This window comes from Haliotis rufescens, unplaced genomic scaffold (assembly GCF_023055435.1).
Source record: "Haliotis rufescens isolate VD_foot unplaced genomic scaffold, xgHalRufe1.0.p SCAF_5, whole genome shotgun sequence".
Classification (NCBI taxonomy): domain Eukaryota; kingdom Metazoa; phylum Mollusca; class Gastropoda; order Lepetellida; family Haliotidae; genus Haliotis; species Haliotis rufescens.
Window position 1 is genome coordinate 8370822 of NW_025964223.1, and position 26001 is coordinate 8396822.

Genomic DNA, 26001 nt, shown 5'->3' on the forward strand with positions numbered 1-26001 from the left:
TTTATTACAACATTTTTATTTATTCATAAATAGTCCATATGGACTGTAGTTATGCATATGGCGTTGTGGAACTGACAAGGTGAATGTTTATAAGTTTTTGGAGAAATGGTAACTGAAATTGATCTATTGTTGTACTGAGGGGTTAAGTGTTTCGTTGAAAGAGCCTGTGTCAGTATCCTAGGTTGGAATAGAGAGGAGTTATGACTTAAAAATCACAAAAAATATTTTGATGGATTTATTGACTTGAATGATTAATACAGTGTGCATTGCTTATCACAAGTCAATGGTTCTGTATTATCAGGATCAATGTAACCATGCAATAGCTCACTTCTGTTTGATGGGTGATAAAACTGATTACAATAAACGCAACAATAACAGCGTGTCGTGTTTCATCATAATGATTGCAAGTTAGAAACAATTCATCATCATCATAATTTAACACCCAGTTGATCTCAAACACACCTGTAATCAACACAAGGTAACATATATATCCAGAGTTGATAAGGTGTCGTTGATGTCTATGAAATGTACATGAAATATGTGATCGCTCATTTCAATAGAAGCTGACACTTTTATGGCTTATTAAGCTGTCAAATCACAGTGTGTAAAGTTTCATGTTTTATTTGCTCTGATCATAAAACCAACCTTGATGTTTTTTCTCATCGACTGTTTGTCCCTTACAGAGGAAAATATTAGTTAAGGGGTCATGAGTATTGATTTATACATTGATACAAGAATTTATGAATATTGAGGAAAAGAACAGATGTTTGCGTCATATATTCAGTGTGACATCTGTCATACAAACTAGTCTTCAATGTTCAAGGTAATAGGATATTTTGGCTTAGGTTTGGCTGAAAATGTATCTTTTGTCAGTGGTTAATGAAAAAGTTTGACATTCTATCCATGCCTCAGTCAAGTGTCAACATTTGACAAGACGTGTATTCCAGTCGTCAATTTTGACTGACATACATACAATGGTAGGTAATTATGGGTGCTGCTGGCTCATGTTCAGGGCTTACTGGTGGTGGCCGTGTATTGTGAGTGTATGTGGTGTCCAGAGGTATTGGGCAGTAATGTTGATGTTGATGTTGATGTTGTTAATAAACCTGTGACCTCTCTCACCTGTTTAGGACAGGTGTGTTGGTGGCTAGGTCATTTTGCAGTAGGCCAGATTAACTGTTATTACTTTTTGGTATTATTAATTCATTGCTTTAGGTAAATTTTTCTTTTTATTGTATGAAAGATTAGGATAATAAATAAATTTGATTTTTTAATTAATATATGTAATATTTCATACAATTCATAAACAACCAAAGACTAAAAGTATATATTTTTATATTAACAAATTGTGACAAAGGTAAAAACAATTGTGCCAGTTACAATAAGAAAATATTTTCTGTGTATATAAAGTCCAAGTGAAAAGTCCTCTGAAACAGACAACTTTCAACAACCAGGACAATTATCTTGTCCCTTTCATCTCATGTGTACATGAAATTGACACCTACCTGTCACGCTGACAAAAACTGATGCAGCCGATTGGACAGCTGTAGAAAAGGCTTATCACTTTAAGTGGCTAATTCTGCCCAAAACATGCATCAAGTGGCTAATTACAGGACTGGGAGCTCCTTGACTCCTGTGTAAAGAGTTCTGCTATCAACGACCTGTCAAAGGGGAATGTTCCCAGTACTGTGGGCAGGTGGGGCTGTCAACTCTGACAGGCAGGAATCAGCTGATTTGATACTGACGAGGCAATTGATCAGGAAATAAAATAACAGGCGGTTCTGTTTTCATGGTGTGTGGAGTGTTGATGAAAAGAAATTCTAGGTCACTATGGGATAAGAAAAGAATACTTTCTTCATTTGGGGAATGATTTGTAAAAGTATATATCCTGATTTCATGCGAAATATGAAATTGTGTGTTTATACTTCACAACAAACAAAATATCCCTAACTTTCTTTGTTCGGTATATATGCTTTTTTTCGGATTCTACTGATTATGATTTCATATGGTTCAACTAAATTGCATGTACAATTTATCAGGCATATAAAGCATATAAACTTTAACATATAAAAAAATGGTCTGTATAAGTTTATTTATTTATTGGTGTTTTCTGAAGACTTCACAGCTCTGTTCACCCCCATTGTTTGTTATGAAACACATGTGTAAAGGCTTCATGCTTGTTTAGAAAGGAGGTTGTAGCACAATGGTTAAGGTGTTGGCTTGGCCCACTGTTGATGGGGTTCTATTCTCGACATGGGGCACAGTGTGAAGCCAATTCTTCTTGCCCTCTGCTAAGATACTGCTGGTATTTTGCCAAATGTGTTATTAGTCCTGACTCTCTTACTTGTTTACAAAAAGTATTTGTGTTAAATATCAAGATTGATTGAAGTACAGTTATCTTGTTTTGATGTTGATATGTTCACAATATTATTTTGGATATGTTAAAATTGTAAGTTCTCTGTATTTTGATAGTAATTGATGTATTTTGAAAATAATTAAGCTTCTGACGAGAAACCTTTTTTTCATGTGTCTTTCTATCAATCTGAAGTAATAAACTTTCCAGTGTGGTTATAAATATCTTTTTATGTTCCAGGTTCCAATTTGGTGAGTCCGAAGAATAACAATAACAACTCGGTTTCCCATCGAGCTACTTCGCCAAGTAGTGCATCACAATCTGGTATTCCTACACCAGGTGGGCGGTCCTTGGGACGACCCACGCCGACTGCAGAGAAGCAGTCCAATAGGACGAGTGCTAGCTCTACTAGTTCCACTTCTTCAACAAAGAGCAATCCTTCGAAACCTAGTGGAAATAACAAGAACTCTATGTTGGACAAATTTAAATTTTTCAATTCTAAAGAGAAAGAGAAAGGAAAAAGTGGCGTTGTAAAAAGTGCTTCCAAAACTAGTAACACTAGTACGACAAGTACGAGTTCACGGAGTGACACAGATTCTAAGACATCATCATACAGTGCGCGGAGCTCGAGCTCCACAGATGCAGGAGCTAGTAGCAGTACAACAAATGGCTCAAGCAGCCCTAAACTCCCGGCAAAGACCGGGAAAAAGTCCTTGGCTCGTGCATTTAGCACGAAACGTGATAATGCTAATACTCTAGCCCCTGATAGTAATATAAATGTAGGCAAACGTAACACACCCTCACCTTCGTCACAAAATCGGACTCCTTCCCCCAATCCCTCGGCACGAAATTCGCCAGTTCCTGTTCGGAAAACAGAGGGTAAGGGTGTTAAGTCAGAAAAGGGGCCTCCCAAGGAGTGTCAGCCCAGCCCACCTACTTCAAAAAAGGGGACAAAAATTGGCAGCTTAATTCCAAAGTCTTCATCCTCCCAATCAGGAAAGTCCTCAAAGTCATCAGGGTCATCACAAATTCCTGCTCCAAGTTCGGGCATTCCAAAGTCTGCCTCAGGGAAATCCTCCAAATCAAGTAAAGAGGACCGCAAGAATGGTTCCTCCTCTTCATCACAACATAGCAAGTCCCTCTATGCCAGCCTCCCCGGAATGAATGCTCATAAGACTCTATCTTCCGGTTCACCAAAGGTCCAGAGTCCAGCATCCACTCCTGAGGGTTGCTACCCTAGCCTGTCAAGCATCCCCATCAGTCAGATGAGTCTCAGTCAGATGCAACAGCGGCAACAGCAGATGGAGAACCTGGACCAGCAACAGCTGCAGCAACAGCAAATTCTGATGCAGAGGGAGCACCATCCAAGGGTGAATCTTCAGGAACAGCAAATCCGTCAGGAACAGATACGACAGGAACAGATTCGACAGGAGCATATACGACAGGAGAACGAGAGATATGATCTCATGAGGCAGGAACAGATTAGGAAGAATGAACAGAGTCGGACAACGGAGCACAGCTCTCCCTGTATTACAGTTCCAAGAGCAACAGCTCACGTGATGGCCGAGATTACCATACCACCCAAGTCCAGTCATGGTAGTCAGATGGGTCATCTGTCGACCTTCAAGGGCGGGGACAGGTCACCAAGGAGTCAGATGGTAAGTCCAAGTCCTAGTGGGTCAGTGACCTTGACCCAGACTGTCAATGTCGTCAAACCCACATGTGCCATGGCACCAACCACAAGGTCAGTGACAAAGGCAGATGGGAATACGCAAACGAATTTGTCTGTGTTGCAAAGGACGATAACGCCAACCAAGTATCTGACTGAAGCCATGAAGGAGAACAGTAGTAATAGCATCCATTCTTCAACTTCATCACAAGTGGGAACTCCTGAGCAGGTGTCGAGTGATTCTACACCTTCCAGTCAAAGTGGACACTCGTCTTGTGATAGCATAGTCATGAAATCACCTGCCTCGGAACTCCTAGCCGCACATGACCGTGCAACTACAAACTCTCCCAAACTTGGAGTGAAAATGCTGAACTCGCATCTCGGCAAGCCCGCAAATAATATCGCAGTCGTACAGCCTCGGCATGGTGAAAAGGTTGAAACAACTTTTGACACTGAAGTGCGAACTGAAACTATTAATAAGAATTCTCTAGGAAAGGAAACTACTTTTTCCGAAAAAGAAACCACATTTGTTGATGATGCTGGTGAGACAATGGACATCAAACCAATGCCACCTATAATGCGTGCATTGCCTTATGGGTATTTCCGTGGTTACTCGGGCTACTCAGGACTGTCTTCCAGCCGTAACTTCCACATCCCAGGGATTTCAGTGCCCCAGACAACCATGTACGCAGCAAGTACGCCCAGTAGGCTTGGGGTCAATCGGCCCCTATTTGATCACGGAAAATACTACTCGGGGCAAATCAAGAGGACTAATTCTAACTGTCCCAGTGTGTCGGACACAGACTATGGATCTGATATCGACACCTACGACTATGTCTCAGGATATATGTCTGATGGCGATATACTGAAGAGCAACCGAGGAGAAGAATGGGCGAGTGGGTACCTGAGTGAGGGCGGAGCCTCTCTCTATGCACGGCGTCTGCAACAGCGTTTCCGCGAAGGGATGCAGGCAGTTCGGGAGTGTATGCAGAAGAGTAGTGGACTCGTAGACGATGACAGGTAAGAATTTACATTATGCATGACAAATAAATATACAGAAACTACGTTTATAACAAACACGCTTATAACAGACTGATGGATATTACGAACTTAATTTTTTGTCCCAGACTTTTGCTGTATAGATGTTGTATATAGGCTTATAATGAACTATGGTTATAATGAACTGAAATTAGTGATCCACTTGAGTTTGTTATAACTGTAGTTTCCTGTATATATACTTCAATGGACTGATGTATGGACTGATTTCATCCCGACAAGAAGACTTTAGCCAAAGACAAGATGGCAAGGACTTTATTTTAGTGTCACAGCAGATTAATAGTTCCATTCTGTGGATTTCTGCCCATAATGAATTTTTATGTTTAATTTCTGGAGGGTTATGTTATGTTTCTTGATAGGTAAGATATAATCAACTACTAAAAAATCAGTTCAAATTTCAATTTTTTGTTTTAATTTTGGGGTTATTACTTTTAACATTATTTTGGCCCAGACGTTGACAATCATTTGTTAGCCAGTTTACTGAACAGAGTTCTGGCACTGATGTCACACATAACACCAGTTAATAGCGTGATAAGTTTATGACACATTTATTTGAAGACATCTTTGATTTTTGGTAAAATTGACAGAATATAGACACTTAAACATCTTAGTTATTCTATCCAACCAGTCACAAAACATATATATTGTATATATTAAACCTTTTTGCCATCTTGATACTTGTAACTGTTTTGTTTTGTAGAAAGTTAAATAATTTATTGTACAGATCAATTTAATTCATCAACTGGTGGAGGCCATCGGAGGCGATCTACTAAATGAAGTGTCTTAAAATCCTTATTTGTATGCCATGAAAGGGAGAGCACTCCTGAGTCGCTGGTAGTCTGTAAATGATGACCTCAGACATTACTGACTGAAGAGGGATAAAATATATTTTGACACGGCCAAGTACTGACGGAAATTGACAACCTAACAAAGGAAGATATTTTGATTATGTGAAAAATATTATTCTACTTTAGGTATTAATTTCCTGAGAGTGCTTATGTGTAATTTCCTGTTTCTGAAACATCAAAAGCTTAATTCCTTTGAAGTTTTGGCGTCAAAAGCTGCCAACTCATAAGTAAACTGCTGTATATATTCTAAAGAATAACCTGTCTCTTTGCTTAATTGAGGTATGAATTAAATATACAATCTAAAAAGAAATTAAATAAGACACACAAGAAAATATAAGATAGAAATGTGTAAAAATCAATATTATTTCATAATTTTCCTCACTCATTTTTAACCAGTAAATGCCAAAATGTGCAAAGAAATTGTGCACTGATACAAAAATATTGGTTTTCGCACAGCTTCATTTTATGTTGATAATACTTGAATTGTGCCCAGTTCTTAAAGTTCATGTTGACATGAGGACAAAAACAGCCATTGGCAAAATTATGTGTCGTTCATGGTATTGTTAAAACAAACACTCATAGCTAAAGGCAGCTATTGCCAATGGTTCTAGCACAGTTATTATAGTATTTTGAAAAACAGTTTTTTTTCTCCTAACCAGTCATAATTGACAGGTCATAACGTCGGGTCGTAGTGACATATTCAAGTTATCAATTACGGTCCATAAAAAAATCTGTTTAAATTTAAAAATCCACAATGGGGGCGTCTTTTTCTAACACTTAATAATGTATTAAAAACCAGCAGGAATAATTTGAGGTATTATTTATTGTATTTATTTGTATCTGACATTTTAAAAATATGATTTTAATGGAAGATGTCATCCAGATTTTTAAAAGCATATTTTCAGATTCTTTTGAAACATATTTTGTTTCAAATCAGCTTGTTTAAGAATTTCTTTGTCTTTGTCTCGTTTAAGAAATGCTAATCAACCTAAACGTCCCTTAGCAGTGACTTCAAGCTTGGAGGCAAAGCCTGTGATTTTTGGCACTGAATTGTGATCGATTTTACCAGTAATTAACATTTTAAATTACATTTCTCAACACTCTCATTGGAACATTTTCTGTAGTCAGTGAGATTAAAAATTAACAATTGCTTTCAGCACATCCTCTAATGGAAGAAAAGACAAATCCTGTAATAAGAACAAAAAGTTTGAATGTTGTTAATTATTTGTGAAGGAAGTCACATGTGAATTCTTATGGACACTGATGTGAACAGATTAAAGAAAATTTCATTTTGAAGTTCTAAATTTCACTTTTTGAATTTGTCGTCTTTCTTTTTAAACTTCCTGGATGTTTTTTTACAAAGTATATTTATTTGACTGTCCTCAAATGTTTAGTCACTGCATGGTGAGTTTTTAGAACTTTTAGTGCTGATGATAGCATAAAGGCTTTTCTCTTAAGGTCATCATGGCCAAAAATGTCCTTTTATGGTTGTAATTAGACTTCATCTTGAACGTGGTCTTCGAGGCAGCTGTGGAACAGGGGAGGTAACTCATGAGTTATTGATGCATTGGCGATGAGAAAACAAAGACGTGGTATTTTCAGTCTGAGATACATCAAAATTCATATTAGGAAGTCTGAATGAAAAAATGGTCCAGGTTACAAAATTATTTACAAAATTTCATGAAAAATGGTTGCACAAATTTGGTAATAAATTGTTCCATGCTTAATTCAGCGATGCCAACACACCCATGATTCATTCTACACTGAATCATGTTTTAATTGGCCGCGGCCAGACTTTTCACCCAACCCAATACTCAACGTAGTGCTAACTATTATTGCCAAAGTTGATTACGGGAAAACGCAAGGAAATAGCAGTGCTATATTGCGTCTAATTAATTTTGTAATGGATTTGGAGCACTCTCTCTGCCAGTATCATGCAAGTGAATTACCTATTACTGTCAAAAATATCACTCATAGTTTTCATAATTACAGTCTCGCATAGGTAGGACAGAAAATGTGATGTGAATAAAGAAAATCTGTCACTTTTGACAGACAACAAACAAAAAATTCCTTTCATCTTTGGTCGATCTGTGCGTCAGCCTGGTAACCCTGAATGGTCAATTAAGTGTGCAAAGAAATACTGTCTTGCGTTGCCTAGCAACAAATTTGCTATAGTGATTCTCAAGAGTGCGTATATAAAATACATCTCATTGCTTAAATAATTACCACATTTGCAAATGAAAACATTTTCAATTCACATTTTCTTCTAAAAGAGGTATTATTTTTGACAAAAGTTTAACAAAGATTATTCAGATGAAAAAGAATGTGTGTTCAGTGGATGGAGGTTGTAGGCTTAACTAATGTATTTTCAACAGTAGAGAGTGAGGCAAGGAAGGTTATCTTTACTTTTATGGATTTTAGTGTGCCTGCACTGAAGTGTTGATTGAATTTTCCTGAGATAATATTTACTTATTGTTGGTATAAATTTGCTTTGTCTTTACTTCCTATTGGAATCAATATGACTCTCAGACCTTTTTAAATTCACCAAGACTTCATTCTTAAATTGGGCGTTGGGGTAGCCTAGTGGTTAAGGCGTTGGCTCGTCACGCCAAAGACTGGTTTTCGATTCCTGACATGGGAACAATGTGTGAAGCCTATTTTCTGGTGTCCCCCGCCATGATATTGCTGGAACATTGCAAAAAGTGGCGTAAAACCATACTCACTCACTCACTCATTGTTAATTTAACGTGTGTGTGATTGGACAGGATTTATTTATTAATTATTTCGATCCATGTGCATGAGGGGCGGCCTTATACTTTAACATAGATTTTGGGGGAACGGGTGGCCCAGTCATCCAAGGTGCCGCAAATTGCTGTGCAGAGTTGCATCCCTTGGGCACACCAGAAACCTATGATTGTGGGTTCAAATCCTGGTTTACCCTGATTATGTTTCTAGGTTTGTCAGCACCATACCCGTGCTCGTGGGTTTCACCGAAGTGGTAAACATCTGAGACCTGCATCACTTCAGGCTTTCCTCCCACATGAAACTGACACGCCGCGATATAACTGTAATACTGTTAAAAGCGGCGTTAAACCCAACTCACTCACTAACATAGACTTGCGACAATCAAAGGCTGAGATCACTTTGTGGAAAGGGTCCCCTACTTGGGTCAAAGATAGGGCAAAAGGGGTTATGGTGACCCCTTGGGGAGCAGAATACTGGAAGTCTTCTGAGGTTTGATAGGGTTAACGGGTTAACAATTTCTGACATCTCTTTTGAATTTTATGTTAACAGATTTACAGAAAGTAAGGTACACTCTGATATGTATGTTAATGTATTAAAAGTTAGATATCTTGTTTTGTGTGTTGAAACATTCACAGTTCAGAACCATCATCTGTTATTTGTAAGGGTTAACATGTCATTAGTTAAGCTGTCAGGTGCTGGTTGAAAGGTTAACGAATACAGATGTGCAGATCTGTATTTCTGCTACAGAGTCTTGTAAAGGTGTAGTGATTTACATTGCTATAAATATGTCTACTGTCACGATTGAGGGGTTTAAGCATTTATTTGGTTAGAAGGTAAATTGTGTTTCTGTGCCTTTCCTACACTTCTAGCCACTGTTTACTCAGGGTTAGGTCATGGAGTACATTGACAGAGTAATCTGTGTTTCTGGTATCTGCTAATTTTGGATGAAAATTTGAAACAGCCATCACATCCTATGCCCAGGGGAGAAAGTCATTCAAGGGAGGTAATTGTGAAGGATTTTTTTCAACTGGTATTTTAACCCCACATAAAGGGAAGTAACCCTATCAAGGGAGATAAGTTTTCTGAAACCTTTCATCTAGTTATGTAACCTTACATTTACTTGACCTTTTTCTTATAGATACTATCACAGTCTTGATATCAGGCTATAAATGTCATAGATACAATTTGGCTGTGATCCAAAGATCAACAGACATTCTGAGCAGGTGGCCCTGATGTATTTATCACAGAACAAGTATTTTAGGCATTAATGAAGAAGACGCATAAAGAAACATTTTTGGATTCTGAGTAGGAGAGTATAGCAAGGACACCTTGTTTTCAAGATTCTGTCTATATTGGATTACATAACCACCTGTTTATCAGTTTGTCTAGTCTGACAAACAATATACTATGTGGAAAGTTGTTTCTTATTAGCTTGGTGCATTGTTTTGTTCTGAATATAAACGAGACTGTATGCTTGAACTTTCATTGCTATCAGACAGACATTTGATCCTTAGTGTTGAGTCTTTGCATAAAATCGAATTGGTCTGCAACAAAATTGTATTCGAATTGTTTGACTACCATGGTTTTTATTGGACAGATACATTATTTTAAACATGGGATGTTAGTTGATCTGTTTGTCAGTGTGTTGACAGTGTGTTGCTAGGAACCACCAAATAAGGCAGCCAAGAAAAAGTCAGGAGTTGATATGTTTGTAGGCTGTGCAAATCCTTCAAGTTACACAGTTACACAAGATGTCTGATGTGAAACTAAATGTGTCTGTCTCTGGCACATGTTAAGTTTGACGTGATATTTGTAGACAACTCGGAAACAAACAGGCCAACCTTGCCGCCTTTATGATTTGATTAAAAAATGGCAGCACGCCTTCCACGTGTGCATATTTGTGATTCTACAACTGTTTTAACCCTTTTGTGTTTATCATTACAGTCATTTCAAAGAATAAACCTTCACAGTCATCTTGTACATTCACAAGATATTGTATTTTTTAATAATTATAAAAGTTTGATCATTTTTAATTTTGAAAATTTATAACACAAAAGTTTGAAAATGTCTCTAAGAGAGTCAATGCTGTTATTTTTGAATACTGACATTTGTATGGGATAAAAATAAAGTTGATGATTTTTTACTCTGAATTGTAGATCTAGGTGTGGGATGTAAATTTGCAGCCATATTTGCTAAGCAGATGTTCTACCTTAGTGCATGTGTGTCAGTTCTGAAGAGATTCCGCTGCCTTTGAAATGATGCTTTTAACGAGAAACGATGTTCATGTACACCCTGTCTGACAGCAGGAAGCTTGTACATTGCGCCTGCCAAAAAATTAGCAAAATTTACAAGACATGTGGAACTTAAAATTCCTTCGCTTGAACCACAATTAGTGCTCAGAAATCTTTTAGAGTAAAGTTTTCAAGTTATTCATTCAAATAATTGGAGTTTCACCTGGTTTTTTTTACATTCAGTTTACACTCAGGTGTTAAATTACATATGTCCTTTGCAACAAACATGGAATAGTTTATTATGTAGAAGGAGGGTTAGGATGGTTCCAATAGAATGAAAATCTAAAAATTCTTTTTTTGTGAGTTTTGGAAATTATATGATAGTATTGGGTAACATGTACTGTCTTTGCATGATGTCAACATTGGCTCAATATCTTTCTATGCCATACAACCCAACACCCCTTCTGGAATAATACTTGAGTCCAGATTCCCCCCTAAGAAGCAGATTTCACCACTTGTTCTGGTACCAAGATCACTATCTAGGTTATAGTTCATCAAAAAATACACACACCTTTACCACGTATATAAACACTTCCTACTGCAAAAAACACTGACTTGCCATGGGCATGGAGATATGTTATTTGATAAGTCAGCATGATGCTTTAATGCCAAACATCACCAAGCTATGAGCGTGAAATGATATACTCATGAAGGTGTGAGGATATATCGTTCGTGACCTTCACACAGAGTTCACTCAGGTTTTGTCTTCAGGTCTGTGGAATCGGTAAGTGGAACTCCGAGTTTTTATGGTTATTTGGGCTAGACTTGTTCCGTGCAATAGAGTTTGTTTTTGTTGAAATGCAAAATTATTTTGATTGTGATGTTAGTTATGTCAAGTTTGAAATTGACACATGTATATTTCAGGAGATTGTGGGATTGTAGGTAGGTTCTGTGTTATATCAATCTTGCTACTTCTCAGGAAGCATATGTACAAATAAGTATGCTTGACAGATTAGATAGTTGGTTGAGAGTTGCAAGTTGCAGGTCTGACATCTTGCAGTGATGTTGTGTTTGTGATTGAACTGCATTCTAGGAATTAGAATGCAAAGTGATTTCAATTTGCAAATGTTGCAATTTTACAAATTAGCATTTCACTTCACAGCCATCAGGGATATTAACACTTCAGATAATTAATCAGGCTAACATGAGTTGGAGTCCATGCTAGTCTGTACTTCTCTCACTGAGCTTTAAGATGCAAATGCACCATATGATCATTAAAATGCTTTTTCATGAAATAATTTACTCACACTAATACTTTTCAAAAAAACATTCAAAACAGTAAGATCTTTATGTTAACTGTAAAATCCTCAGTTAACCAGACAATTTTGGTGTTCATGACAAAATTCAATTATTTCCGTAAATTGTAACTCCTTGTGTATAATTCTCGATATGATAGAAAACTTTACTAGTCAGTAACATAAGGAAGAGAATTTATGGATGTTGACTTCTTTGTTTTGAGGAACACAACGTTTCGGAGTATATACTTGTTCCTTCATCAGGTGAAAAATAGTCAGTACCATGCTACTTCAAATGCAGTACTATCATGAACATTGCAGAAACAGAAACACAAGAGAAAAAGAACAAGATGTGTTAAGACTTAGAAAAATTGTTTCCATACTGTGGTTGTGTTGGCCAGGCCCTCCAGGAACTGCCACTAAACCAAACTGTGTAACCCCATGCTGTCATTCACAATCTGAACAAGGTATAGTTTTGCCACATTTCTCAGTGAATTGATGTAACCTGAAGGTTTCCTGGTAATGGCAACCAGCTTGGAGGCCATTAGGCTGGCACAGGGAGGGGTGATTGGGTATAGTAGCACCTGGGACATTTCCCCCTAAGTAGGGGTGATTGGGAGAGAGAAGGGCAGGACTCATCACATATATCTCCCTTTTCATTACAAAATGTTCATGTAAATAAAATCTGCAACTCCTCACTTGACCTAAAAATAGCAATATTTCTGTTACATTGAGTATATCAGAAGTTTATAACTTTCCTTTAAGACTCGTCTAGACTTGCACAAGTCTCTAGGGCAATAATTATTAGTTTCAGTCATAAGTTCTAGATTATGTAAATAATAAGAACAAGTTGTTGTCCCTATAAGAGACTGGAGTCCTTACTCTCCACATATCTAGACTTGCCTATTAGGAGGATAGAATTGCTACACATCCATGGATTTTCTTTCAGTACAGCCTTGGAGCAAGGCTATGACTCATGGTCATGCGTTTACCTGCCCCCTGCCCCCTGCCCTGTGGGTGTTGAGGTACAATAAGTCTTCTTCTTACATATACTAGCACCAGGGATGTCTCCCCATAAAGAGGGGTGACTGGGTGGGGAAAGAGGGGTGCTGATTTCATATACCAGCACCAGGCTTGTCTCACCATAATGAGGTGTGCCTGGGTGGAGAATTGGGGGAGGGGAGAGAGGGTGGTGCATGATGCCACACAGTCCCTTCTTGCTCATCTCATGCTTATGGGGGTGAAGTGGAAGTGTGCATCCTTCAGACCTACCAGGATCTTCTGATTGTGGGTTCAAATCCCAGATTCACCCTGATCATGTTCCTTGGTTTGTCTACACCATACCCTTGCTTGTAGGTAAAAGACCTGCATCACTTCATGTTTTACTCCTGCATCAAGCCGACATGCAGTTATATAACTGAAATACTGTTACGTCCATCTCAGTCTCTGGAGCTCCATCCACACCCCAGCTGCATCTGATGCAAGGTCTCTGGAGCTCTATCCACACCCTAGCTGCATCAGATGCAAGGTCTCTGGAGCTCCATCCACACCCTAGCTGCATCAGATGCAAGGTCTCTGGAGCTCCATCCACACCCAAGCTGCATCAGAGGCACAGTCTCTGGAGCTCCATCCACACCCCAGCTACATCTGATGCAAGGTCTCTGGAGCTCCATCCACACCCTAGCTGCATCAGATGCAAGGTCTCTGGAGCTCCATCCACACCCCAGCTACATCAGAGGCAGTCTCTGGAGCTCCATCCACACCCCAGCTGCATCTGATGCAAGGTCTCTGGAGCTCCATCCACAATCAAGCTGCACCCGATGCAAGGTCTCTGGAACTCCATCCACACCCTAGCTGCATCAGAGGCAGTCTCCGGAGCTCCATCCACACCCTAGCTGCATCAGATGCAAGGTCCCTGGAGCTCCATCCACACCCTAGCTACATCTGATGAAAGGTCTCTGGAGCTCCATCCACACCCTAGCTGCATCAGAGGCAAGGTCTCTGGAGCTCCATCCACACCCTAGTTTCATCAGATGCAAGGTCTCTGGAGCTCCATCCACAACCTAGCTGCATCAGATGCAAGGTCTCTGGAGCTCCATCCACACCCTAGCTGCACCAGATGCAAGGTCTCTGGAGCTCCATCCACACCCTAGCTGCATCTGATGCAAGGTCTCTGGAGCTCCATCCACAACCTAGCTGCATCAGAGGCACAGTCTCTGGAGCTCCATCCACACCCTAGCTGCACCAGATGCAAGGTCTCTTGAGCTCCATCCACACCCCAGCTGCACCAGATGCAAGGTCTCTGGAGCTCCATCCACACCCTAGCTACATCTGATGCAAGGTCTCTGGAGCTCCATCCACACCCTAGCTGCATCTGATGCAAGGTCTCTGGACCTCCATCCACACCCTAGCTGCATCAGAGGCAGTCTCCGGAGCTCCATCCACACCCTAGCTGCATCTGATGCAAGGTCTCTGGAGCTCCATCAACACCCTAGCTGCATCAGATGCAAGGGTCCTGGTACAAGGTGGCAGCAAGGAAGCCATGGTGTGAGCAGTGGGGGGCAATTACATCAACTGTCACTGTAACAAGTAAATGTCAAGACTCCCTGACAGAACCCCAGGGGGTGGGGCAATAGTTGGTGGGGGGAGGAGGATCTTGTTAGTATTCCAGAGTATTAGAGATGTCAGGTTGAAGCTTTGGAATGTGTTGGAGATGCTGTACACATATACTTTTACTTACTTTGAGGAAACATCGAGATAATTACTTGGGGGATGGTGGATGGTTTCTGTGGTTTCATGTTGTCATTGTCAGAATAACTGTCATTTCTGACACCTTGTATACAAGTCATTTACATCTGTAGTCAGTTAAGGATTATCATCAGTGTCAAATGGTACACTCTGGAGTTCAGGGTCCACTACATCTACGTCATTGTGGAAGAAAAATAATAAATGCTCAAGACAAGGTTCTTGTTATCCGTGCTGTATTTTGTGGTTGGTGATTTCTACCCATGATGCATTGCACAAGCAAAATATAAATCCGAGGTAACTAATTCTTTCCTGCAGTAAATAAACTTTTCACACCTGACATACTGTTTGTCAATAACATATTTACAGAAGGCAAGGAATGTGGAGTTTGTACCTTTGAAATTGAAGAATGTCATCTTGAAGTTTTGTTTTGATTGACTTTTAGTATACATTTGATCACCTGTTAACATACACAAGAATGAGTATGCCTTAACTACAACTTGATAATTTATGTCACACCATGCTTTTAATCTGGAAGCCTTTCAGTATCTCATGATGACAACCTTTAAGTTCAAACTCGAAACTCTAAGCATCAGGGATAGGGTTGTCTGCTTTGGCAGTTATGTAATTATCTGTGCCACAAGCTCTATTCACTTCCAATTTAACTCAACCCCCTGTCCACTACCCCCTTCCCTCTTTCCCTGATATTCCCTGCACCCCTGTCCACTACTCCACACCCGGGCCCCACCCCCCCACTACCTTCTGCCTTGCAACCTCTGTCCACTCCCCCGACCCCCATCCCAACTACCTACCCTCTACCCCGCAACCTCAATCAACTTCCCCCCACCCCCACCCCTACCCTGAACCTCGGTGTATGGCACTCCTCAGGTGTCTGCACTGAGGGTTACCCTTTATCATCAGGAACAGGTATTGTGTAGGTAGACCTCACAGACACACACGGGTATTTCCTGTTCTTTCCTCAACTAAAGCAAACATGTTTTCATTTCTATTAGGAAATTCTAGCATCTGCTCTTGACATGAAGCCGTGACATGAAGCTCTTGACATGAAGCTCTTTCTTGGGGATGTTTAATTAGTAATAGAATGGGTACGGTACAAAGTGACATTGGGAATAAAACAAAAAAATTAGGAGAGCAAATGGATGGTCAATTATCCATTAAATATGTTTTTCATGTTCATGTGATTTTCATGGAACAGACTTCATTGGGAGGGTAATAGAGTCTGGTTATGGTTATTCTTTGATAGTATGTGCCAGTGAACAATCCTAATTAGCACCCCTTCCGATTGATCAATGTACACAAGACTTATATATTCACGTAAAATACGCACTCATCTGTTATATGCACACTTAATTATGGGCAATTAAATTCTGGAAAAATATATCTGTCGTACATAAACATTTCAGGCTGTAAGCATAAACCACAAAATTTACCTTTTAACTCTGTTTTTTTTCACTAAAATAATATTCTAATAAGAGCCCCCTATTTCTAATTTTGAGAGCGCTTACGTCGAATACGGTATGCACTCTTCTTCTCCTACCCCCTGCCACACACCCTCTGAATCCAACCCACCCAGTAAGGATAGATATGTATCATCAATTCAAATTTAACCATATTTTCATAATTTAAACAGAAACATTGAATGTGACCCATCACCCAAAATAGGCATTTTGTCATCACCATCCTTTACCAATTTTACTTGTATCAATTTGTTCACTAGTATTTCCTTCTCTCTATCATTTCATGCCTCCACTGCTGCTGTCTCTCTCTCACATGCAGCCTGCCATTCCTTCATTGTCAGAGATAAAGTGCAGAGAACCACCCTTCACCACATCTGCATTTTCAATCATCCATGCTCGTTCATTCATCCTTCTCTCCCTCCCTCCCACCTTCCTTCCTTCCTCCATCTCTCGCTCCAGAGGAGAGTTATGTCATCTCATTGTCCCTGAATATCAACTTAACAGTTCTGCTGGTCCCAGCGTTCTACGTTATTGATCTCACTGTGAATTGAGGGGAGTCAGGCAGCTGTAGACCCCACCTCCTGTTTATAGATTATTTGGAATATGTCAGCGTTTCCCCCTCTTCCGTAATGGAACGGACCGAGTGCGATGACAGATTTGCATAGATTAATTTTGAGGCTTCATTCACAACAAAGGCTGTGAGCCAGCCGGGGCTAGCCTGGCAAAAATGGTCATGTGGACTTAGATTTTAATAATGGCTGCCTGTAGTTGTCACAGAGTGTCTGGTCGGCTGTACTATGGATTATTGTGGGTAGGGAGAGCTGGAATGCTTGGCTTGCCGACTTGGCGTTGAGTCCACCAATTCTGGATCTATGCATTTACGTGTGTAATATTGACAACGCTATGTATACCATTCCGGAAAGTGTCGCGTATTCCCGCACCGGGAAAACGGGAAAGATGAGAACAAATGGTGCATTTCTACGAACATTTGACTCAAAACGACAACATACCATTCCTCAGCAAGGAGTTAAATTCTCACCAAGGTAGGGCTGTTGAAATCATTCAAAGCAAAACATGTATGTCATGTTAATTTGAAACTGCTATTCATTGGTGTAGGTTTGTTTACATTTCACATGACTGCTACACACATGATATTGACATGAAACTGACGAGACATATACACATACATGTCATTTGTTACAACTTAAACAAAAAATATTTTAAGATTTTATATTATATCAGTTGTTTGTAACACTAAAAAGGATGATTTCAATATATATCTCAAGATATTTCCTTGATAAAAGTGGCTTTGATACAAGGCTTGCTCCGATATTGACGTGACACATGTCACTTGTAACAGCTTGACGTGTAGATTTATGTATGTGTGTGATAAACATCCCTTCCTCTCTCACACCTTCTTTCCATCCATTGGCTCACTGACTGTTCATTCTTCCATTTTTCATTTCTTACTTTTTTTAACTTGTGTTTATTCTTTTAATTGAATCATTCATTCACATATTCTTCTTCCCTTTTATTTTTATTTATTCCTTCCTTCATGTTTATTGTTTCTATTTATTTATTCGTTCATCCCTCATGCTAGTTCACTGATTTCCTCATAGAATTGTGTATAATTGCTTAAAATTAATGCTTGGAACTTTAAATTTATATTAAATTTCTCCAGAAAACAATTATTTTTTCATTGATAATCAATATTTTTTGTGAGCTGTTTGAAATCTATGGAAGTCATTTTTTCAAAAAGAAAAAATTTAAATCAGAATTAATTAAGTAGAAAATATTCAAAATATAATAATGGTGAGATTTAAGTTTTTAAAGATATGTTGTCCAAGATTTGGACAGATGTTTTATCATCACATCAAAGATATTCAAATAATGGCTGGTCTGTGTGTGTCGTCATTTCGAGGTCAGGGGCATCGGCATGTGTAACATCAATCATCTGGATTATGCAAATGTAAGATGTCAACCCACAACAAAGTCTCTTGTCAAAAGGTTTATCGAAAATCATAAATCGTGAAATTCCAATTCTATAATTATCAACCGAGCAAAGCGAAATAAAAAGCAGGATCTTTGTTACTTTGTGGTAATAGTTCCAGGAATGAATCTTTTCCGACCTTCGTCAAACAGACCATGTTAATGGAGCAGACGTAGCAGTGACGCGTACCGACTTCACCCTCCAGTTTCCATGGTTTTTGTCAAATTCACTCCTGTTTATTGTGAAAAAAATCAATAATTGTGTATTGTGAGGAAAAATTAGCTTTGTGTGGTTGCAATCAAGAATGGTCTGTCTTTGTCCTGGAGCCATGTCCAGTGGGTCTATTCACTGTGAGTGTCCGACTGACGGCAAGCCTGGTGTTGTTGTTATCGACATTGTGTAAACACAGCCAAATTTTGTATGAATATGACAGAAATCTATTTAAGGAACTAAGGTTACAATGTCATTTTCCCTTAGGGAACAGCTGGTCGTCTTGACCTTCTGTTTCAGAGAGACTTTTTGTTTCGAAGTTGATGTCAGAATTGAGGAAAAAGTGGTTGAAACATTATTTAGGTTTTTAGAACTCAGAAAATGATCAACCAAGAAAATCAATCAAAAATAACTGAGGGCATAAAACTGAAGTTTGTAATTCAGGTTTGGAATAATGATGCTGTATTAATGTATCAGTGCAGTCATAAAAAAAATATTATAAGAGTTTATATGGGGTTTATTATCTGTTAAAATGAAAATATCCACAAAGGTATATCACTGAATTATTTTGAGTGTAAAAAACAAGCTTTTGAACATTCAGATTTCAAAATCATAGTTATTCATACAGTTATATTTATAGAAACATCTCAATGAAACCCTGCAAGTTTAAATTCAAATATACCGGTTGTGTGGAAACTATTATGTCAAAAGCCATGTGGTGTATCGTGCAACTTCCGCTCATAGATTTCATTCTGAAGTTGTCGATATCTACCAGATGATGAAATGTATTGTTGTCAATGTACTCAAGTGTACTACCTCATGTGATCATTCACAGAGAAAAACTTAAGGGATATTGGTGAAAAAGAATAAAAATATGCAACTGTTCTTATAAACGTATAGTGTTATCAAATAAACGTACATGGTATATATACTAGACATTTATATCGAGAAAAAGCCTTTACCAGCTGTTATCGATATAATTTCAGTGAAATATATAAATGGATCAGTACACATGAAATTTACATGAACACAAGATAAAAAGATTCACATATGATGACTTGATGTGTAGAATCTTGGAATATGTATTTCATGGAAACACACCTCGGAAATAATTATCATTCAGTTATTATCATCCTCAAATCGCATGTTTGTGGGATGCATTAATAAATTGTGAAATTGAACATTGAAATGGTAAAATTCACATTTTTAGTAGTCCCCCTTGTATTGGCTGGTCTGTGTGTGTTAAACCATATAGGTCTGGTCCTAGAGTGCAGTTGGTCTAAAAGTTGGGTGGGAATCATGTAATTGGCAGAAATTTGCAGGATGGTCTTAAACGATTATCATACTGTATTCGACGTAATAAGCGCCCCGATCTAATAAGCGCCCACAGCGATATTTGTTTATATTTTGACTTGTGAACAATCCCACTTAGCACCCCTTCCGATTGATCAATGTTTCGACTTATTTATACGCACTCGTGTGTTATGTGCACCCTTGATTATGGGCAATTTAATTCTGGAAAAATATATCGGTCGTATATAAACATTTCAGGCTGTCATCAACAAGGCTGCTGCTGCTGAACAAGAACTTCATGTTCTAATTTCTTGATGATGATGATAATGATGATGATGATGATGATGATGTTGGAAATTAAATATACTGTACGTTATATATCATAACTCTTCAGCTGGATGATGATCATGATGATGATGATGATGATGATGATTTGGGTGGTGTTCAGTTGGTATAACTTCATATTAATGATATACAATATGAGCATTGATTTCTTCACCAACACATGTCAAGATCATCTCCAAATGTTTATCACATCTCTGAAGAACAAAGCAAACTGAAAAATATAAACCATCCTCTTGTCCATTTCATTGCAACATACATCAGTGTAGTATATTTCTGAAACAGGCATTCCAATAAGTGTCAATCATCGTTTATGACTCATTCCTGGTGGCCACCTATTAGAGAGGAGAGAGAGAGTGACAGTGACAATTGATTGTCTGAGTAGGTCAACAAATTGGATAAGGAAATGCATTGTCACTGCTGCAAACATGATTAAATATTTATTGTAGCACAAACAGTTTTTCGCTAATTTATTCTGCCGTTGTTGTCTTTTGTATAAAAAGAGACACCTGATTTTGTCACCATATTTTGAGATGTGATGTGGTATATTTCTACATAACAAAAGTCAACTGAAAAAATAAAATAATTCGAAACATAATGCTTCTACGGATGTTTATTGACATAATGGAATATATTTAATGTTTCAGTTTTTAATATCTTAATGAAACATATAGTTCATGTCCATTTTCCAAGGTCAGAAAAATGAAATCTTGACAGTATCAAAATTTCAACATATCATCAATCAATAGTGACACAAATTAGACAATTGTTAGCTTCTTTCCCTTTCCATGTAGTGTCATTTGCTGGGGCATTGATAGTGATACGAACGAATCTTTCTTTGTTGATTGAAGTGGTTTTAGCAGCATTGGCCCTTTCTCTCTAAAAAGTGGTGTTTACTCGCAGAAAGAAAAGTGTAGGGCTGACAATCTCGATCAACGCACATGCACCACATGTCACATCAAAGAAAGGCCCTTGAAGAACAGCACCCTGGCGCAGACCCAAACAGTGTCTGAATGACGATAAACGATCAGTTTCAATGAAAGAAGTGAACGACTAACTTTTTCAAAGAGGTGGGATCTGTCATTTGGGTCCAAGTTCAAGGTCCTTTTGAGTCACACTTGAGTTGAAACAAAGACTTTACTTTAAATGAGGATTTTGACAAATTCAAAATTTTTATAGCTTAATTTCCACAATGTTATAATTTTTCCTTTCACCGTTCAGATGCATTATTTGCAGATTTATTATTTATGACAAAATGAGAGATTTCTCTTGTGTATTGAGAAAAAAATTCCCATTGCATGACGTCATAGTTCTTTTGTCCTCTGAAATAGATGAATTTCACAATTGAATGCACTTAGTGCAGACCATTTGTAAGTTATTCATTACTTTGCTAATTCCTTTTGTGTAACAGAGTCAACTTCGAGGCACAGTTCAGACTGGAAACAGTTCTGAAAGATTATTCTGTGCCAGCTGATTGAGATCATTGCAAGAAGGTTTCATTCTAAACCAATCATGGGTCATTTGATGACATTTTATCTCAACCGTGCTGACTTTTATTCATTTGGGTCACAAAATATCTCTATAATTAAATTTTCTGAAGTGTAACATAGAGCAAGGGTTATACAAGGCATGCTGGCCCCCCCTAGGAGAGGCAAGTGTCTTCCTATAGTAACGATTTCAGGCGTTAATAGATTTAGTAATCATTTCACATGCAATGCTGACATAGCCACATTGACATCACATCAGCAATTAACGAGCATGTTCAGTGTAGTTTGCACTTTGGTTCAGGATGGGAAGAGACTGATTATTGGTGTATCAGACAGACTTATTTTGAAAACTGACACTTGACACGATTATTTTAAAGAGCTTATAATCTTTTTTGTGTTTTATGTCATTGTTATAAGAATACAATCAATCTTTTATTTTACAAAGTTAACGGCAGCTCTAACTAATATTATCATATCAGTGTGGTTGCACATTCATTTTAAATGTGTTAAAAGATTTTAAAAAGATAAATTTTGACATGTTAATTTTTGTAGCCTTTTTACCATATTTTTCCATTTGCATGTCTCCATTGTTATTATTCCTGCTACGAAGTGGAAGGGGGATATAGGAATGGGTGCTGTCCGTCCATGATGACCTTCCGTCCATCCATCACGTTTTGTTTCCGGAGCAGAACTCCAAAACTATGAGAGATATCTTAACCAAACTTGGCACATAGATAGGTCTAGTGGTGAACTGGTGCCTTTATGTCAGTTTGGAATTTTTTATCACTGTATTTTTCGAGTTTCCATGGCAACGACTTTGACTTAGACTGAAAATGTCTGTAGTGCTCATTTCTGGAGCAGATCTTGAAAAGCATACACAACCGGACATGTCATATTGGCAGGGGATATGAGAATTTCATGCTTGTTATTTGTGTAGTGATAATACTTCATGGGATGCGTGAGTTTGAGAGGGAGGGAAGTAGAGTAGAAGGGAGGGATGTTTTAGCACTATTCCAGCAATACCATATTGTGGGGGATACCAAGAATAGGCTTCACACATTGTACAACGTCGGGGAATCGAACATGGGTGATCAGTGGTACAAGCCACCTCACCACCACCACCACAACTACTTCAGTTGGGTTCCATTTTAGATATGAGCACAAGTTTTCCATGATTTCTGTAGATTTCTGTGGTTCTATCTTGTTTCCACTTATATTCACAAGAATATTATACTTGTGAGTTCGAATCCAAGAACTTGGTTATGGTCCTTGGTGGGTCGGCACCAAACCTGGCTTGTCTTTCACCAAAGTTGTAATGACATGTTCCTAGATTAAGCTGATACATGTGAACTAACTTAGTCATGCATGGTGATTGCTGAATCTCTACGTAAAGTTAATCAAAACCCTTTGAGATGATGTAAATAGGCAAGTGTAGCCAGCTGTTTTAAATCAGATGAGAATCTATGGTGTCATGATATGTTTCCCAGGATGTATGTTTGTCTAGAAATGAATGGAATACTGTTTTAGTGGCTTATCAAAGACATTGTTCACTTTTACCTTGAATTCTCACTCACTCACTCGAACACTCACTCACTCACTCGAACACTCACTCGAACACTCACTCGAACACTCACTCACTCACTCACTCACTCACTCACTCACTCACTCACTCACTCACTCACTCACTCACTCACTCACTCACTCACTCACACACTCACTCACTCACCCACCCACCCACCCAACCAACCAACCAACCAACCAACCACCCAACCACCCAACCAACAAACCAAAATTCCCTCAGGTACTAAGATCCTTTTAAAACCTAACTACATCCCCTCTGCCACAAACATCATATACTTTATCTCATGTAATTTCATACATGCTCCATAGCCTGTGATTAGTCTGCACCAAATCGAGTCCTTCAAAACAAGAAAAAAGCACAACTTTTCATCATTCTTGTACTTTATTCTCAACTTTCCATTTTTCTGATTACCCAAGGAAATCAATATCACTGCCATGGCTTTCCACTTTCAATTTACTTTTGAACCAAAGTGATACCTCTTCACATATATATCCACACTTACCACAATTGCTTATATTGTTCCAGGATTCTCTGTTTATTCTCCTTCTGTGACATTTGAGGCTTGTCTGGAGTACGGTTGATGAGGGACCTTTCAAAAATCTTCCAAATGCCCCCGAGATGGTTTCTGTTCAATATTGAAAAGTGATCGAAGAGTTTGTCAAGGAGCCATCGTAGGATTGAGACATGATGTCATTGTAGTGCTTCATCCTTAAGCTTGCTGTCTAGGTTCTCAATGAGCTATTTGCGTATGTTTTTTTATTGGAATTTAAATTAGAAATAGAAGATTGAAGACATTTCACCTACCACCTAGTCTGTCAATATTTGTTCATGAAAGGATCTGAAAGGGTCTTGAAAATCAATTTAAAAGTAAAATAATGTCTGTAAAACAAAGTTTCGAACTGCAACATATTGATCCTCTTTATAAAATCAAATCAACAAAATTTTGTTTATATCAATTCTGTATTCTTGCAATTGCTACTGTCAGTGATGTTTCCTTCCTAGTTTAAACTCACACATATGTAGAAATCTCATGTCTGGAATGAAGGCTTGACTTTTAAGTAAGGTCGTCCACTGATAGGGAACATTTTATGAGATATCTCGTCTGAACAATTAAGTCTCTCGTAGACCATTAGAGAGAGACTATGACAGAAATACTTGCCATTGCATCTGTGTTGAAATAGACCTGCAGCATTCTGACAGCCAAAGGTCATCGGTACACATCGGTTACAACAGTCGTAAGTTACAGTCGTAAGTCTATATCACACTATAGAGTTATGACAGTCGTAAGTTTATGTTACGTTACACTAGAGAGATCCAATAGTCGTAAGTCAATGTTACACCATAGAGATCCAATAGTCGTAAGTCAGTGTTACACTATAGAGTTATGACAGTCGTAAGTCAGTGTTACACTATAGAGTTATGACAGTCGTAAGTCTATGTTACACTATAGAGTTATGACAGTCGTAAGTCAATGTTACACCATAGAGTTATGACAGTTGTAAGTCAATGTTACACTATAGAGTTATGACAGTCATAAGTCAATGTTACACTATAGAGTTATGACAGTCGTAAGTCTATGTGACACTATAGAGTTATGACAGTCGTAAGTCTATGTGACACTATAGAGATCCGACAGTCGTAAGTTTATGTTACACTATGGAGGGCCCCAGGGCTGTTAATTTTAATCCTAAGGTCCTGAAATGAAAACATTTTGGTACAGTCATTCTTACTTCAGTAAGAACATTCCAAGTTAATGCCCACAGAAATGGGATTCTATGTTAAAAGAATTCTTTACCATGTTAACACATTCTGATACATGCTGCAGATGAAAAAGTGAAAATAAACAACTTTGGTTTCTAGCTATCTCCTTGCCACCATCTTAAACCTATCCTGACAATTTAAAAATGGATACAGGAAAAATGTATCAACCCTATCAGAATCAGTTTCAGCAGGGCAGTGAGCATTGTTTCCCTTTGTGTCCTTGACCTTATGTCAAGTTGAAAGTACTAATATCATGAAACAAATGCAAAATATTTGGTTTTACTGGGTCCGGAAGCTAGGGTAAACAGCTGTAAGTTGTGTATATCTATAAATGTCGACGTGCCTTTCTATGAGATCCCATGTACTACGGAATATTTATCACAAAATGTAAGGAGCCATCGTAGGATTGAGACATGATGTCATTGTAGTGTTTCATCCTTAAGCTTGCTGTCTAGGTTCTCAATGAGCTATTTGCATATGTTTTTTTATTGGAATTTAAATTAGAAATAGAAGATTGAAGACATTTCACCTACCACCTAGTCTGTCAATATTTGTTCATGAAAGGATCTGAAAGGGTCTTGAAAATCAATTTAAAAGTAAAATAATGTCTGTAAAACAAAGTTTCGAACTGCAACATATTGATCCTCTTTATAAAATCAAATCAACAAAATTTTGTTTATATCAATTCTGTATTCTTGCAATTGCTACTGTCAGTGATGTTTCCTTCCTAGTTTAAACTCACACATATGTAGAAATCTCATGTCTGGAATGAAGGCTTGACTTTTAAGTAAGGTCGTCCACTGATAGGGAACATTTTATGAGATATCTCGTCTGAACAATTAAGTCTCTCGTAGACCATTAGAGAGAGACTATGACAGAAATACTTGCCATTGCACCTGTTTTGAAATAGACCTGC

At 38.3% G+C, this 26001-nt stretch overlaps 1 protein-coding gene across 18 annotated transcripts in view; it reads left to right on the plus strand.

Moving 5' to 3' along the window:
- The window catches only part of LOC124110337 (neuron navigator 2-like), a 605924-nt gene that overhangs the window by 469517 nt on the left and 110406 nt on the right, over nucleotides 1-26001 (plus strand). For all 18 annotated transcript variants that reach the window (XM_048384120.1, XM_048384123.1, XM_048384126.1 and 15 more), the window contains one exon: nucleotides 2594-5042. In XM_048384120.1, coding sequence (XP_048240077.1) covers nucleotides 2594-5042 — 2449 coding nt within the window. The remainder of the gene's footprint in view (nucleotides 1-2593; nucleotides 5043-26001) is intronic.